Raw genomic sequence first — 14,895 nt, 5'->3', positions numbered from 1 at the left:
TGTCAATAGAAGAAATGCCTTAAAACAACACTGTCATCCTGATAGTTCATACAATTACGAGTTTATGACGTTTTAATCCTAATAGATCCGAGATCCCAAAAGTTACTGGTATGTAAGAGTGCCTTACATTCTGTCCTTATTGATCTGCATGATATACAGACACTCCATCACAGAAAAGACAATGACAAATAGTTGTTTAGGAACATTTTGTCAAAATAATAATCATAATTACCCTGAATATGATGCACATATAGTCTTTTTGTTCACATTTAATCAGGATTCCTATGAATTGTTAAGTCCAAGTGATCCAGTGATGCCTAATGTGAAACCTAGACTGCTACTGAGGATTCCCTAAAGAAAGTTAAGCTTGACGCCACATATTTAATATCATTCCTTTAATTTGTTCCTGTAAGTTTTCACTGGGCTTTGTTTTCTTATACCAAACCAGTTTGAAATTCTCTACATGATGCATTTCTGTTCACTTTAACACAACAGCTGAAACCTTTCAAAAGTTTTGTTTTAGAATAACGAGCCTCACATTTGTATAATGTGTATTATCACTGCAAGTCACTGTTTTGGTCCAGTCCACTCACTCGTTTGTTGTATAAATAATGTTGAATTTACATTTTTAATATCCATATCTCAGTCTTATCACTGGTATCAGAGAACCTATAATTTGATTGAACGCCAAGTGTCACTGGCGTTCTCTTCGATGTCTTTTTGATATCTGTTGATGTGTTTTTAAATACGGTGTGACCTGCTTCTTGCTTACAGTGATCTGATCTTCACTGAGTGACCTCAATCAGAACTATCACCAGGCCTTGGTCTTATTTTACCGCAGTTTGGGGAACAGTTCGTTTTTAATTGTGATATGGTTTGGGAGCAATGAAAATAATCTTAACAGCCATTTTTAGTAAATTGATGAAATGTTCAGATATAAAGCAACAGTGTAACACATCAGATGGTGTTGCCTGAACTTGGACAGAATCCAACATACAGTCTGCAGATACATCGGTGCCTGGACTGTGAAGGCCCCTTTCTGTGGCATGTGTCTTGGTCTCTTGATGAAAGTTTACAAAATAACGTATTCTCTTAGAGGAACCTAAAGTGTGATTGGATGATACAACATACACAGTTTATTATCCACGATTAGAAATTGTACGATGTTTGGTACAGAAAAATAGGTTCCTCTTGAAGTATACTATGTGCCTGTTGCTGATTGTGTGATTGCACTGAACACATCACTGTATATGTAATTCTCTAAAATGAAATGCATGCATATTGTCATGATTTTCTACTAACTACATTGTTAATAAACGCCAAGGTTTAGTTTTCCTTCCTGAGTGTTTTCCTGTTTGTCCACACATAATAATAATAATAATAATAATAATAATAATAATAATACCGTACACTTATATAGCACTTTTCTATACCCAAAGACGCTTTACATAGGGCAGATAAAAAAAAGCTAAAAAACATACATAACACACACATAATTTATCAAACGTTTTATCATACTAAATAATGAAATAGAGTGTAGTAGTTGTAGAAATCGAAAATTGTAGAAACAGAATTAAAGATTTATTCCAAGATCTGATTGTCATGATCATAAAGGTATAGAGATAACAGAATAGGCCGCCACCCTTTGTCCAGCAAAAGTAAGAATTAAAAGTTTGATCCTGCCAACTGGAAAAGGCACAAGAAAGGTGTCTATCCATGGATATCAACGATTAAACGCATCGTTAAATGATGCATAAGATGGCAATTAGTCAAAAGTAATGAATGACAGCGGCAGAAAATCTGTCTCCCATGCTACCATGAATGTACTTGTTGTGGTTAAGACCATATTTAGAAAAATAAATAAAAGTAGGCCTATTAGCAAACTCTGAACGAAGAACTACATTTAAGAAGGTATGAAGGTGTGTCAGAGGTTTGTTTACTCTATTCTAATCTATTAATTGCATGAGATTAATTATAAAAAAAAATAATAAAGAAGCTCTTTATTTTGGTTCAGGATACAAGTTTAAAATGTGTTGAAGCTCTTCATACAGTTAGCAGTGCCTTGGAAGATTACCTGGACATACAGTATAATCAAATAATGAGGACGGGGTTGGGGTGGGGGATTGTGTACTCGTGAGCTGACAAAATACATCCCATGATTTATACACACAGCTGTCTTTGCTCTCAAGAAAAGGAGAAAATGTTCATTCCTTCTTTTCTCTTCTCACTCTCCCCACTAGGTGGCAGCAGAGTACAACAGAACAGGGGGAATGAGCTCCATGGCTGGAGAGGCACATAATCTCTGCCCCTCTGTGTGGGGATGCAGAGTCGGGGGGAAGGGAGTCCACAGAGTTTCCTGCACTGCTCCCTGGGTTGCGTCTCTCCTGGCGTTCCCTCCGTGGCTCTTCCCCTCCGTCGGCTCCCTGCGCAGACATGAAGCTCCTGGTCCTCCTCACTCTTGGGGGGCTCCTCCTGGCTCTACAGACTGGTGAGATTACTTTTTCACCTCTCACTACTCTCTCTCTCTCTCTCTCTCTCTCTCTCTCTCTCTCTCGCTCGCTCTCTCGAATTCTTGAAGTATTGATTTCCCTGTTTTACTTAGGAGAGGATGGTGTGTGGGTTGGATTGGTGTGTCAGGCTCATCTGAAGTGTGTTGGGAATGCAGATCGCAGGGCTGTGGAGTGGGAGAGGAGCCGTCTGAGAGCCAGGGCGGGATGTCATTTATGTAACAGTTGGAACTTGGACAATAGAGAGTTACCTCCTGTTTGTTGTTTTAGTGAAGGCGACTCAGAGAAAGTGTTGCACACTTGAAATTCCATGAAATATCTCCCACAGGATTGAGCAACAGTCAACCAGATTATTTTTGCTTTGGTGATTTTTAAAAAAAATTTTTTTTTAAACTTCTCATCTCATTTCTTTCAGAAGAGATGTTTGGATTATGGCTCATGGATATAGTATAAAGCCCATGACAGATGACATCCAGTTCTTAAAATATCCAAGATCTGCGCCGTAATGTTGCTGATGTTAACTTTTAGCCTACCATGACTAGCTGGTCCAACGACCAGGAAGAATATTTCTAGCATTTGTGTTTACACAGCTGGAACCTGAAAATGGAGGAGTTTTCCAGATGGAGGCTGGCCCTCTCTCTTTCTCTCTCTCTCTCTCTCTCTCTCTCTCTCTCTCTCTCTGGTGAAGCTGTGAAATCAAAGGCATATGTTCTCAAAAAGGGACTTTAGTTCAGGCAAACCTACCATGTGGCACACAGGCGTGAGCTGCTATCTGTTTCAAAGGCTCTTTTTTGGAGTTAAATGAATGTAGTGTGTGGTGTGGTGGAGAGACTGATATTCTAAACTGTCCAACTCTGGCCCAAAACTACCAGCTTACCACTTATAGACTTATAATCGAGTGATAATTATTGTGGCTTTCAGTGCTTCAAATATTCACATTTCTACAACTCACAATTGTTTTCAGAAATGTCTCCTGGCAATAACAGAAAATTCACTGACCATTTTTAGTATTCCATCCCACAGGCATGAGTGACTGTCCCAACACAAAAAGTTATAAATAATGACTTAATGGACTCAACATGTGGACACTTTCTCTTAAAATAACTACAGACAAACCCAAACATGGCCAGCTCATCTGATTCTCTTCAAAGCATTCCAAACATTTAGTTTTTTTGCAGTTGTTTTCTATGCTGGACCTTTGCTCTTTGTAAAGAAATCTTACCGTTTCTCCTAAGGTGTCTGCCAGCAACCAAAGCGCAAAGAGGACCTAAGTGAGAACCGCATCAGGCCTGGACGGAAGAGGACGAAAGTCAGGCACACCAAGCTGAAGGAGAAGGAGAGTGGCAAGGCCGGGTCCATCCTCACGCAGGTCTTGGACAAGGGTCGTTTCCTGCGGCTCGGAGAGACCCTGAGCCTGAGTCCTGGGAAAGCCCTTGAGCTCCGGTGCAAGGGCAGCCAGATCGGCTGGGCCTACCCCTCCTACCTGGACACTTTCAATGACACTCGACTCACGTAAGCCTCTGCCTCAGACTATAGTTTGTGATTCAGTTCATCTGTATCATTGACTTGCATTGACAGGTTGACCCGTGTCGAGCAATGGTGGTGCACACCAATATTTAATGCGTTTGTTTTGGACCTCAGCATCAAGCAGCAGGAGAAGTTTGGTCAACTGATCCTGACGTCGCCCTCTGCTGCTGACACGGGGGAGTACAGCTGCTGGCCAGTTCTGTGTGATGGAGATGAGTGCGATAAAGACCCAGAGCGTTCTTCATCCTCTTACATCTATTTCACCGGTGAGAGTGTGAAATGTTAAGCTGTTTGTATCCATGGCAATTCCATTGCTGACTGGAATTCTCATAGGTTCAGAATCTTTGCAATTTGTTGCTATTATTTTGGTGAAACTTTTCATTGCTGTCATCCCAGTTCCTATTTGCCTACTCCCCTTTCCCTTTAAATAAAATTGACCATTGTACTTGCCATGGTAATTACTGTCCAGAACAGGACATTGCAATGTTTTCTTTAAAATATGCTGTTCTTTAACAGCTCTCCACTTGGCACTCTCCCTGTCCAGACAAAGATGAGCTTTTTGTCCCGTCACCGATACACTTTGAGATTGTGTACATGCGGCCCGACCAGCCTGCCATGGTGCCCTGCCGGGTGAGCAGCCCCAACGCTGAGGTGTCCCTGCACAGAGAGGTGCCGCCCGAGGAGATCCCCGTGGATGGGACCCAAATCTCCTACAACCCAACCAAAGGCTTCGTCCTGCGGAGCCCCACTCCCGAGTACCAGGGGGCATTCTACTGCAAAGCCGCCACCAAATTCACGCCTCAGATCTCTACTAAGTACATGCTGCTTTATGTAGAGGGTAAGGCCCCAGAACCTTGTATGTAAGATCACCAAGTTACCATTTTAATACATAAATAAGGTGAATAAAAGTCCACATTATATGAGATATGGATACTAATTTTATAATCACGTCAGAAGCAATGACATCCATCCTTCATGTTTGGTCATCTGTCTGAAATATGTTGTATGTCATATTGTCCCCTTCTTGCGTTCCCAGTTCCCAGTGGGCCCCCTTATGTGACACTGGAGGCCTCCGCTGATAGTGCGAGTGCCGGGGACAACTTCAACATCACGTGCACAGTCCTGGGAGAGCCAGAGAGCGACGTGGCCTTCAGCTGGAAGTTCCCTGGCCAGGTCAGATGAACTGGGTCATTCAAAAAAATCAATAACAAACATGTCTTCTGTCACAGGTGTACGTTTAGAATCCGTGTGTAGCTCCTAAGGTCTCCTGTATTATGAGAGACCCTCATATGTAGTGAAGGAGTATTTAGACTGCGCCTATGATTGACAACAGTGAACCAGATCTAAACTTTGCTACATGTTTCTCATCTAACTGGCCTTGGTGATCAGTATCCCATAATTCCACTTCCCCCACTCAATGAAAGTTTCTTTTCCTGTGTTTAGGATATGCGCCCAGTGTTCATCCATAACGAGTGGCGGCTCATAAACAGGGAGGTAAGCTACACAACTCGCATCTCCCAGAGTGTCATCACTGTCGAGGATGTGGAGACGACCATCGACTTCGGAAAATACATCTGCACAGCCAAGAACAAGCATGGGGAGACCTCAGTGTCTATAAGTATGAACTAAATGGGTAGACTATTTCTAATCTACAAAAGATCAATGAAGGTGCAATCATTTCATTTATTTATCAAGTTTACTCATTAATTCCACTGATCTACTGCTCTTTGATTTATGTCATGAACTACTTTCAAACATGCAACAAAAAATGAAAAGCATAGTTATTTGGGATGAATATTTCAAGTTTCTTTCTCAGATTTTGATCATATGTGGTACTTGCATAAGTCTACTAGTTCTGACTACAGAGCAATTTTTCCTTTTTAGTGTCTTATGACAGACAGGCTTTTCCCCACAGAACACGATTCCCACTTGACATCGACTTTACAATGTTCTAATGAACTGTGGGACCTGTTGTAATTTGTGCTAATTGGTTGCCATTAATGCAAAATGGCTTACCCCAGTTCCCCAGGCAACAGTCTGAGACATCTAATTCTACAACAATTACATACATAAAATAATGAAATACTAAGAAATGCCCGAGATATTAATGTGTAAACATTGTTGTTTGTATGCAGGCTTGTCGTGTTCTACTTGATCGCATAGCTATATGGATTTTGGAACACAATTCAAGTTGAAATTCAGTGGACCTGAAGGCTTTAGGTGATTTGGCGTGGAATGACCTTAAAGTGTCATAAAATTAAAACAATTTACTGTGTTAACTCTTTCTTGTAGAGGGTTCTAGTTGTGTCCCAAGCATAACCGATATACTGGTTTTCTTGAATATTCATTGTTTTAATGTTCTGAAACATTACTGCGGCATAAATAAAACTACCACTCTTTTAGGAAAAACATTTGTTTCTCGGTTAAAGCAGTCATCCCCTGTCCACAGATGTGAACCACTCTGCCTTGCCTTTAATGAGTTTCATATGTGGAACGTGTGGAGCGCCTGCACAGCTTATTTTAGTGCAGTCACACACTTCAAGAATGTTCTCTCTGCTTTTCCTCTTCTGTCTTCCAATAAATAAATATCAAATATAAAATTCACATAAAATATCTGAAGTCTCTTTGAGATCAGCGTTTTGTATTCACTTGTTTTTTGTTTTGCATATGGGCAACACTAATGTGGAAACCATGATGTGGGTTCACTGGAGTTTGCCAAGGAGCCAAGTTTCCAGTCTAGGCAGGTTAGTTACACAACTTGCCCCAGTAGTAGTAGTTCAGGCTAGAATTACAAACTTAAGTTGACATCAGATGAAACATGTAAGTGTAACTTTATTAATTGCATATTTTAAAAGAATTTCAGTCACATGAATAAAATCACATCCATATGCTTACTTTAAAGAAAACATACTCAAGTGACACACTCAAAATATAGGACACACATTCACACACACACACACACACACACTCTCTCTCTCTCTCTCTCTCTTTTTGTAGCCACACATTTACATTGCCATGACATCAATCTCTTAAAGCTGCAGTAGGAGAATACTCTTTGTACAAAAGGGGGAGATGCTCTCAAGGCCATCCGCCATGCTTAAACAGTCAGACACACTGGTCCCATGGTCAATGAATACATCTGAACAGAGAAAAACAAACATCTCAGAGGGGAGACATGCCATGGTGAAGAGTTGAGTTACTGAGGACAATTCATGACACTGTCAATGTAATCACTGTCAATCAATCACTTGAGTGGAGGGCCCTCATGATTTCCTGACCAGTAGCTCTTCACAAACAAACGTCTGCTGAAAGACCTTTCTCACCGCTGACGGTCTCTAAATCATGAGCCTACGGTTGGGTTTCCCTTCGCATCGCATCACTGTACTGGGGAGAATGTCACAGAGGGGCAAAAAAGGGTAGCAACTGTTACCAGGACATGTGAGCATATTCAACAGGAGTTTTGAAGCTGCGTCACAAACTACATTCACTTCAGCAATAGTAGGTCTGTACAGATATTTTGGTAGAGCTGTACATGATACTTCTGTCCAGAGCACGAGAGGTTAAGACCCGTCAGAACCCCCGAGACCTCTAGAGAGGTTCACAGTCAGCAGGCACTGAGTGTTTGTTCTTATGGCATAGAAGGAGGCCTTTTAAAATAGTTTAAGTACGCAGGAAGGAAAAGCACAACAGCTTTTACATAGATTCTCTCTGTAGTGATGAAGAGGACCTGTGGACAATTGAATGCACATTCGGCATCTTCAGTTTTCAGTAAGAAAGTTCTTAAGATAGAAGTGTGAATCATTTGACATGTAGAATGTACCACTGTTAGTGTTTCTGCCCGTTATAGATTCCTTTATACATGTCTTTAGATTCCCTGCGCCCCAAATCTGTGAAGTTTTGAAAATATTGAGGAGGCAGAAAACGTAATCTAATGATGGCAAAACTACACTGATGACAAAACTACACTGATTTAAACCACCTACAAACCTGCTCGAGTAGCATGATTTTGGCGGTCTGACCGTCAGAAAGGTGGTGATGAGCTCATTCTTCTCAGGGATTTAAAATGGCCTCACTCAAGGTAGTCAGACAAAGAAAATGCACACACCTGAGTTGTCCTTTTTCCTCCATAAAAAAGAAAGGCAGAGAAGAGTTGTCCACACTGGTAAGTGCTTCTGTGCAATACACGCATCTTTACATATGTCGAAAAAGTATATCCATTTTTGGAAATGTCTTCTCGGGATAACAGGGCTAAAGTAACCCCGGTGTAGCTAATATAGCTTTTGGGTATAGTATATATATATAAAAAAAAAAAACTCAGAGTCCCAGGTAGCGTGCTTCATGGAAGCCTTCAGCCGGTGTTATCTGGGTGAAACAGGAGGGCTGGAAAAGATGCCCGAGTTCCGGGGTGTCTGCAGGGGCATGGAGGGCGAGGAGGGCGACAGCTTGCGGGGGCTGCTCAAGTCTCCATTCTGTAATTTCCACAGGAGCTCTTCATTTTCCATGGAGAGACGCTTGTTCACTTTAGACTCCTTCTGAAGAGACTCCTGCAGTACTGCCTGCTCACTGGACAGTTGCCTGAAAGAGGGAACCAAAACAGTTGTGATTACAGCCTAATAGACTAGACTAAACTAAACAGCCGAAGCAGCACAACATTTAAACACTGTGGCCCAGCAAGCCCAGTTTAGTCAAAACATCAAATCAACCTGCTATTTCTGAGCACACCTACAAGCTTCAAATAGTTTAGATGTAAGCAATACAAGGTGTCTCCTTCAGATGAGCACTTAACCCAACCTCAAAACATGGAACTAACTGTCACATTAGAATAGCTTAGGGCACCCTCCATTACAGTGACAATGATGCCAGTGTGGTTAGTACGTCATTCCTGTTTATTTATATCTGGAAAATCTGTGTGTCTTTACAAGTGTTTGTAACCCCCCCCCACCCCCCATTTTTCCTTCTGTGAGGTGCATTGTGTTACCTCCTGGTATGAAATGCGCCGTACAAATAAAGTTTGATTGAATGATGACACTTTATTAATAATACACACATTGAGGTGCTTTGCATAGTGAGGCAAAGCTGAGCGTCATGTGGTAAATGTTTCTGTTGGGGGGGGGGGGGTATAGAAGCCAAACAGGCAGCCTTACCTAGACAAAGCCATATGCTTGTTCATCCTGGCTTTGAAGTCCTCGTTCTCCTGCTGAACTTTTTGCAGAGACTCATCAAGTTTCACATTCTTCTCCAGCTAAGATAAAAAAAAAAAGTTAAAAAAATGGTCTTAATGACAAATGTGTGATGTGGTTTAAACGAGCAAGAATGCAGCTCTGTGTGAGTAAAGATTCGTACCACTTTGTCCATCTGCATGAGTTTCTTGTCCTGCTGGTGGAGCTGCTTGTTTTTGATGTCCAGCACCACTTTAAGACTCTCCAGCTCCTGCTCCAGATAGAGAGAGTGGGAGTCCGTCTGAAAGCACACGGTAAAAGAGGTTTTTCATTTTGCCTTATGACAGACATCGTGTAGTAACCCTGACATGTTTTGGGCTGTTTTCTTTATGGCCTTTTCTACATGTTTGTCAAATATTCCCTGAAAAGTCAAAAGATCTTAGGGCTGAACTGTGCAACAGAATACGAGGGACAGAGGATGAACGTTGAGAATATGATATGGTATCATAAATTCTAGAAGATACTGTAGCATGTAGATGTGATCCCAAATCAATACTAGACTATTCTGTCACAACAGAAGTCTGACCAACAGTCTGGTGGATAAAAAGCATCAGTCCCATTGTAAGTGCTCTCTAGCCATCCCTGACAAAGCAACTGGAGCTTTGCACTGCAACGCACAAGCCAAGTAAAGTAAAACACGTCATGATGATTTTATGAGCAATATCTGTTATCACAATTTTGTCATTAATGTATCTAAAACAGACACACCATAAGGGTGAAGCAAACAGCTGATGTGCTTAAGACATATCTTGAATGCTTTACACTTGTTATATCCTATCCATAATTCAAATGCTGGATTGTGTGTCATCATCATACTTAAAAGGAATTCACCACATCGCTAATCTATGAGGTAAAAGTCCAAAATGTATCGCATACTACACTACTCACTGCTATAATGACTTATATTAAGCAGTCACTAGTTTACGACACTATTAGCAACAGTGCAAATGTATGCAGTTACGCCTCTCCCGTCTCATATATTATTATAAAGGTCATCTGGATCCTACTGGAATACCCTTCGGACAACAGGGAGGAGGAGAGCTGAGAGGAGAGCTCCATTGCTGATGGAACAGGAGATGCTCCCTTGTGGTATTGCAGTGGGTCTGATCAGTGCTGCCAGTTTGTTATCGGAGAACATTTTTCTAGTCTATATGATGGCAGCAGAGGGAAGTGTATGCTTTTGTTACCTGACATTCAGCTGTCGTCTCCTTCCACATCTCGTTTTCGTTTAAAGCACTGTTTTCCGTTCTCAGCTCTTCAATCTGACCCTGGAAAAGATTAGTTGTGAGCTAAATTACCAAATGCATCATTCCGTTAATCATAGGAAAGAAAAAAACTCAAACATTGTGACCCTTTGTGCAATGTGTCTTAAGTGTCCAAGGAGATATGGTTCAGGTATATCCAGACATGAATCACCTACTGTTAAATTAACTTCAGTCTCCTTCAGCATGTTTTCCAATGTTTGCATTTCTGCTTCATGGGATTTCCTGAGTTCTGAAAACACAAATTTGTAGTAGAATGGAATCACAGAACTCTCCTTCCTATTTCTGATCACATAAAGACAAGACAAGAAATATGAAACTGACTAAAAATAGATAACTTGCCTTCTAAAGATTGCTCATACTGCTGTGTGATGCTCTCCATCTTGTCAGCATGGCTGGCTTCCAGGTCTTTCCTCAAAACCTCATGCTTGGATCTTAAACTTTCCAGCTTCAAGAAAAAAAAAAAAACAGGTTCAGATGGATACTGACATTTTCCTGGCTGTTTCCACACCTCCCCTTATTTTCAGTGCACATAAAACACCAAAATGAAGGAAATATTTCACATAAATATGGACGGAGCAAAAGGCCAAGGTAGTGAGCCATCCCTCCCGCTCACCTGCTGTTCCATCTGGGCCTTGCACTTGTCAGCCTCCTGCTGGTAGACCTGGTGGACCCTCTCCCATTCGGCTGAGTAGAAGGCCCTGAGCCTCTCCTCCAGTTCAGCCAGGTCACTGCGGTGCTGCTCCTGCAGCTTCTGGAGGACGCCATCGAAGGCCCCTCGCAGCTCGTCCTTCTCCTGCTCGAGGCGCTCGCATGACTGGGAGGAGTTCACTGTGAAGGAGACACCAACAGCGTCAATATGAGGGAGCGCCAAGTCAATCAGCCTCACATGAACCTCAATCACCAAAGTTACCCTGACTTGAAAACTGTAAGGGGTTCTCACAGCCTTGGAACATATTGTGTAAATATCAACACAAATGACAAGCAAGGTTTACTGCACCTATGCCTTTCAGTCCATTTACACAATAGAGTAACTCCAATGGCAAGCAAGGTTTAGAGCAACAACATCTTCATTACATTTAATATTCAAGGATCATTTATTGATAATGCTGCAATACTATCAGGAAAAGATGGAGGACTATATACTGCTTGTGGCAATACTGATATGCAACAACAGGCTACACACTTCCTCAAGGCTCAACATTTTGACAAAACAATTCTACCCTAAACATTTCTAAACCTACAAAGTCTCATAAATCACTGACAGCAGTTGTGGCTTATCATCCTGAAACAATACAGACATTATTACTCCTGCTTGCAAAAGCAGCCAAATGCGTAGACATACAGTTGACCGTGCCCTTGTTTTAACCAGACCTTAATCACAGCTGACACATCAACAATACTTATTTACATTTAGCAGACACTTTTATCCAAAGCGACGTACAAGGAAACTGCTTTTTACATCAGGAGCAGTTAGGGGTTCAGTGTCTTGCTCAAGGACACTTACACACTCGGCAAGGAGGAGTGGGGAATTGAACTAGCAACCTTCCCATTACTAAACGACTCCTCTTATAAATGATCAGCAGTCTGGCAGGACCCAGCCCTCACATGGCAGAGCACCCATTCTGAAAGAACGCCTGACCACACTCTGCAGTTGTCTTGATGGATCGCAGAAGCTAGGTGGGTGATGTAATGTGAGGCTCAAGACCAACAGCTGTACATGGCAACAGACACACTTAGCTGTGTCACAATCCAACACCACTTGCCACCAAGAGCCAAGTGGGATAAGTTCAGCAAAATAGGAAAATAGATACTGGCTTCCAAAGGAGGTTTTAGAAGCCATTTTGTTTTGAGTGGCTAGCATTTCAACATTTACAGTTGTCAGAACAAAGTAAACAATACTTTTAAAGCAGCTGCATTCATAATTATTCAAAATTCTGAATATCCAGTACTGCGCCATGGCCTTTAGACTCGAGAGGATTTGTTGAGAAATATCGAGAGAAACTGACCTTCAAATGACTCCCTTCAGAACAACTTAAAGCTAATCACCATGTGAGCACATTACATGGTAATTTCATATAACTGCATTTGAACACAAACTTCTATACTGCAGTGGAAGATAAAGCCTCAAAATATACAATTATTGACTATTTCATTCATGGACACATGAATGGATTCAACAAAATGCACCAAGACTGTTCCAGCGTATAAAAGGTGAAGACTGCACCTATATCATACATCTATATCATAGAGTCCAAGTTACTTTGACTTATTACATCAAGGGGAGGAGGTCATTCTATTAGCTTGTGAATTCATTCTGCTAAGCAGACTACCTATGCAACCATCAATAACAAAAAATATGTGACGGGATGGAATGATATTAGCGTTGGGGAGAAGCCAGATTCCTCTTTCAGAAGGAAGAGGGGAAACCAGGTCGCAACTTGTCAGAGCGACGTCTGGAATATTGCAGTGGAGGGCTGGTGCAGTCAGCACTATGGATGACAGCACTCAAATAAAGGCTCTGCTGAGCGAGGGGCACTCAGGATACGATGAGACATTTACAGATTCGCTCGGGATGAAAACTACAAGAGGTGGACATGCAGAATATCTCTGAGTCCCAGACGAATACGAAACACACAGGGGGCAGAAATGTGACCGTGACCTTGGACAGTTCTGTGGACTAACTTCTTATAGTTAATCTTGTTGAGGGGGCAGGAAATGCTAATGATTTGATTTGGCTGATGTACTGTGCTTTATTTCTAAAACATAGGCCACCACAAAACCCAGGACTCATCTGCAAAAAGGTTTCAATGTCAGATCCGAGCTCTCATCCGAAACAGAAGTCTGTTAATCAGATTTAGCTACGTACTGCAACACAAAAGCCTAACATTTCATAGATTTTAAGAAGGTTTAACTGTAACGGTCATACAATTGTTCCATGGCTAAGCTAATTGTATAATAACAGTCGGTGGTAAAAAAAGCAGAGGTGTGCTAAGCATAGTGAGGGCATAATCCAAGCCTTAAAGCTTTTACCACAGGAATAATCAAGACTGGCACCACAGGCATCCAAACACAGACACCCTCATAGCTATTGGCAGTAACTTCAGTCAGCCCTTTGATTGATCTGGATTACTTTAAAGCAGTAGGTAACTTTATTTGACCAGTTTGGATAAGAGCCAACCCCTCCAGACCACACAACTCTGGTGCAGCCAAACACTGAATGTGTGATCGAGTTCTGGAGCTCAGGACAATCTAGAGTTCTATAATCAATCTAGATTCTAGACATTTCGGGAATTCTCTCACCCGGCTTTGACTAAACATTCAGTGGCTTCTTAGTGGGGTCTCACCAGGGTCTTAAAACATGCGCTGGGAATGCAAAGATAAGCTGCAGCATAGAGATTACAAAGGGAAAGAAAAATCATGTGTTGGCCATTGCGGTCCTAATACATGCGCCCAGTCACACAAAAAGGGTTTTGCCATCACCCCATGAATACTGATGGTGTTTATTGAACACTAAAAAAAACTTGTCACGGCCATCTGGGGCACGAGAAGGACACCAAAGGCAACAGTCATTACACATCCCTGTGCAGCACCCTCATGCATCAATATGAGGGATGCCGCCATGACAACCACATTTGGAGCGTCCTCCACTAAGGCCCTTTTTAGCAAACAGCTGTAGTGACACTTACTCTACTCCTCCTCAAGGTACGTTTATGTCTTCTTTTTTTTTCCCCTCTTTTTTTTTTTAGGAGGGGGGCATTCCAAATGACCCCCAAGGGAGCGACTCCCAGCGATAAACCAACCTCACGAGAGAGCCCATCAAACCATCCCTGATCCCTGGCTCAGCGATGGCTAAGCAGTCCATCTTGTCTGAACAATTAAATGGAGGAGAGAAAATCTAATTACAAGACAGTGAGAGAGGCCAAGCAAGGCGACTGGGACGCGTCTGGGGTCTGGAAAAACATGAAGTGCTTTGTGTCCCTTCGGTCGTACAGATGAATGCCCGTTTCACCAATTAAGGAAAACATACTGAGAGGCCACCTCTTTCCCCGGCAAAGAGCTGGGAGACCCCTTATCTCACTCAGATTAGCCCTAGCTGCAGTGGTGCAGGCAGTGAGGATGTTGTGGTGATGTGCTGTGGTCCACTCTTACCCAGATCCTCCCGCAGGTTCACCAGCTCCACAGACAACTGCTCACATTTCCTCAAGGACTCTTCTCGCTGCAGAAACAAACAAACAAACAAACAAACAAACAAATTAATATTCATATTGTAGAGTCGAACATGTGTAGCACAAGCCCCTGAGCCAGGGACTAAAGTCAGGAAACAGATCTTGCACTGAGTATCAGTATCCACATAGAACAAGTGTAAATGAAATAGCA

The 14,895-nt window shown here is 42.0% G+C and overlaps 2 protein-coding genes across 5 annotated transcripts in view; one reads left to right on the top strand and one right to left on the bottom strand.

Moving 5' to 3' along the window:
- Positions 1-2,273: 2,273 nt before the first annotated feature.
- pdgfrl (platelet-derived growth factor receptor-like) lies at positions 2,274-6,638 on the top strand. The gene is made up of 6 exons (XM_012840579.3): positions 2,274-2,488; positions 3,743-4,019; positions 4,149-4,300; positions 4,579-4,872; positions 5,071-5,207; positions 5,478-6,638. Exons 1-6 carry the CDS (start codon positions 2,434-2,436, stop codon positions 5,661-5,663), a joined length of 1,101 nt encoding a protein of 366 aa, XP_012696033.1. The 5' UTR covers positions 2,274-2,433; the 3' UTR covers positions 5,664-6,638.
- Positions 6,639-8,217: 1,579 nt separating this feature from the next.
- mtus1a (microtubule associated tumor suppressor 1a) overlaps positions 8,218-14,895 on the bottom strand; it is a 23,452-nt gene continuing 16,774 nt past the window's right edge. For all 4 annotated transcript variants that reach the window (XM_031586877.1, XM_031586878.1, XM_031586879.2 and 1 more), the window contains 8 exons: positions 14,668-14,734; positions 11,132-11,346; positions 10,858-10,963; positions 10,674-10,747; positions 10,441-10,521; positions 9,378-9,494; positions 9,179-9,276; positions 8,218-8,609 (listed from right to left, as the gene is read on the bottom strand). In XM_031586877.1, the coding sequence (XP_031442737.1) occupies positions 8,393-8,609; positions 9,179-9,276; positions 9,378-9,494; positions 10,441-10,521; positions 10,674-10,747; positions 10,858-10,963; positions 11,132-11,346; positions 14,668-14,734 (975 nt within the window). In that variant the 3' untranslated portion in view covers positions 8,218-8,392. The remainder of the gene's footprint in view (positions 8,610-9,178; positions 9,277-9,377; positions 9,495-10,440; positions 10,522-10,673; positions 10,748-10,857; positions 10,964-11,131; positions 11,347-14,667; positions 14,735-14,895) is intronic.

This window comes from Clupea harengus, chromosome 20, assembly GCF_900700415.2.
Source record: "Clupea harengus chromosome 20, Ch_v2.0.2, whole genome shotgun sequence".
NCBI classification, from domain to species: Eukaryota; Metazoa; Chordata; class Actinopteri; order Clupeiformes; family Clupeidae; genus Clupea; species Clupea harengus.
Note: the sequence above shows the minus strand (reverse complement) of the source record. Positions and strands in the feature narration are given on the sequence as shown.

Bases quoted from the DNA above. Each gene is read 5' to 3' on its own strand.
- pdgfrl (XM_012840579.3), top strand. From the start codon at position 2,434: ATGAAGCTCCTGGTCCTCCTCACTCTTGGGGGGCTCCTCCTGGCTCTA. The intron at 2,489-3,742 runs GTGAGATTACTT...GTTTCTCCTAAG, and splicing joins CCTCCTGGCTCTACAGACTG to GTGTCTGCCAGCAACCAAAG. The intron at 4,301-4,578 runs GTGAGAGTGTGA...CTCCCTGTCCAG, and splicing joins CTCTTACATCTATTTCACCG to ACAAAGATGAGCTTTTTGTC.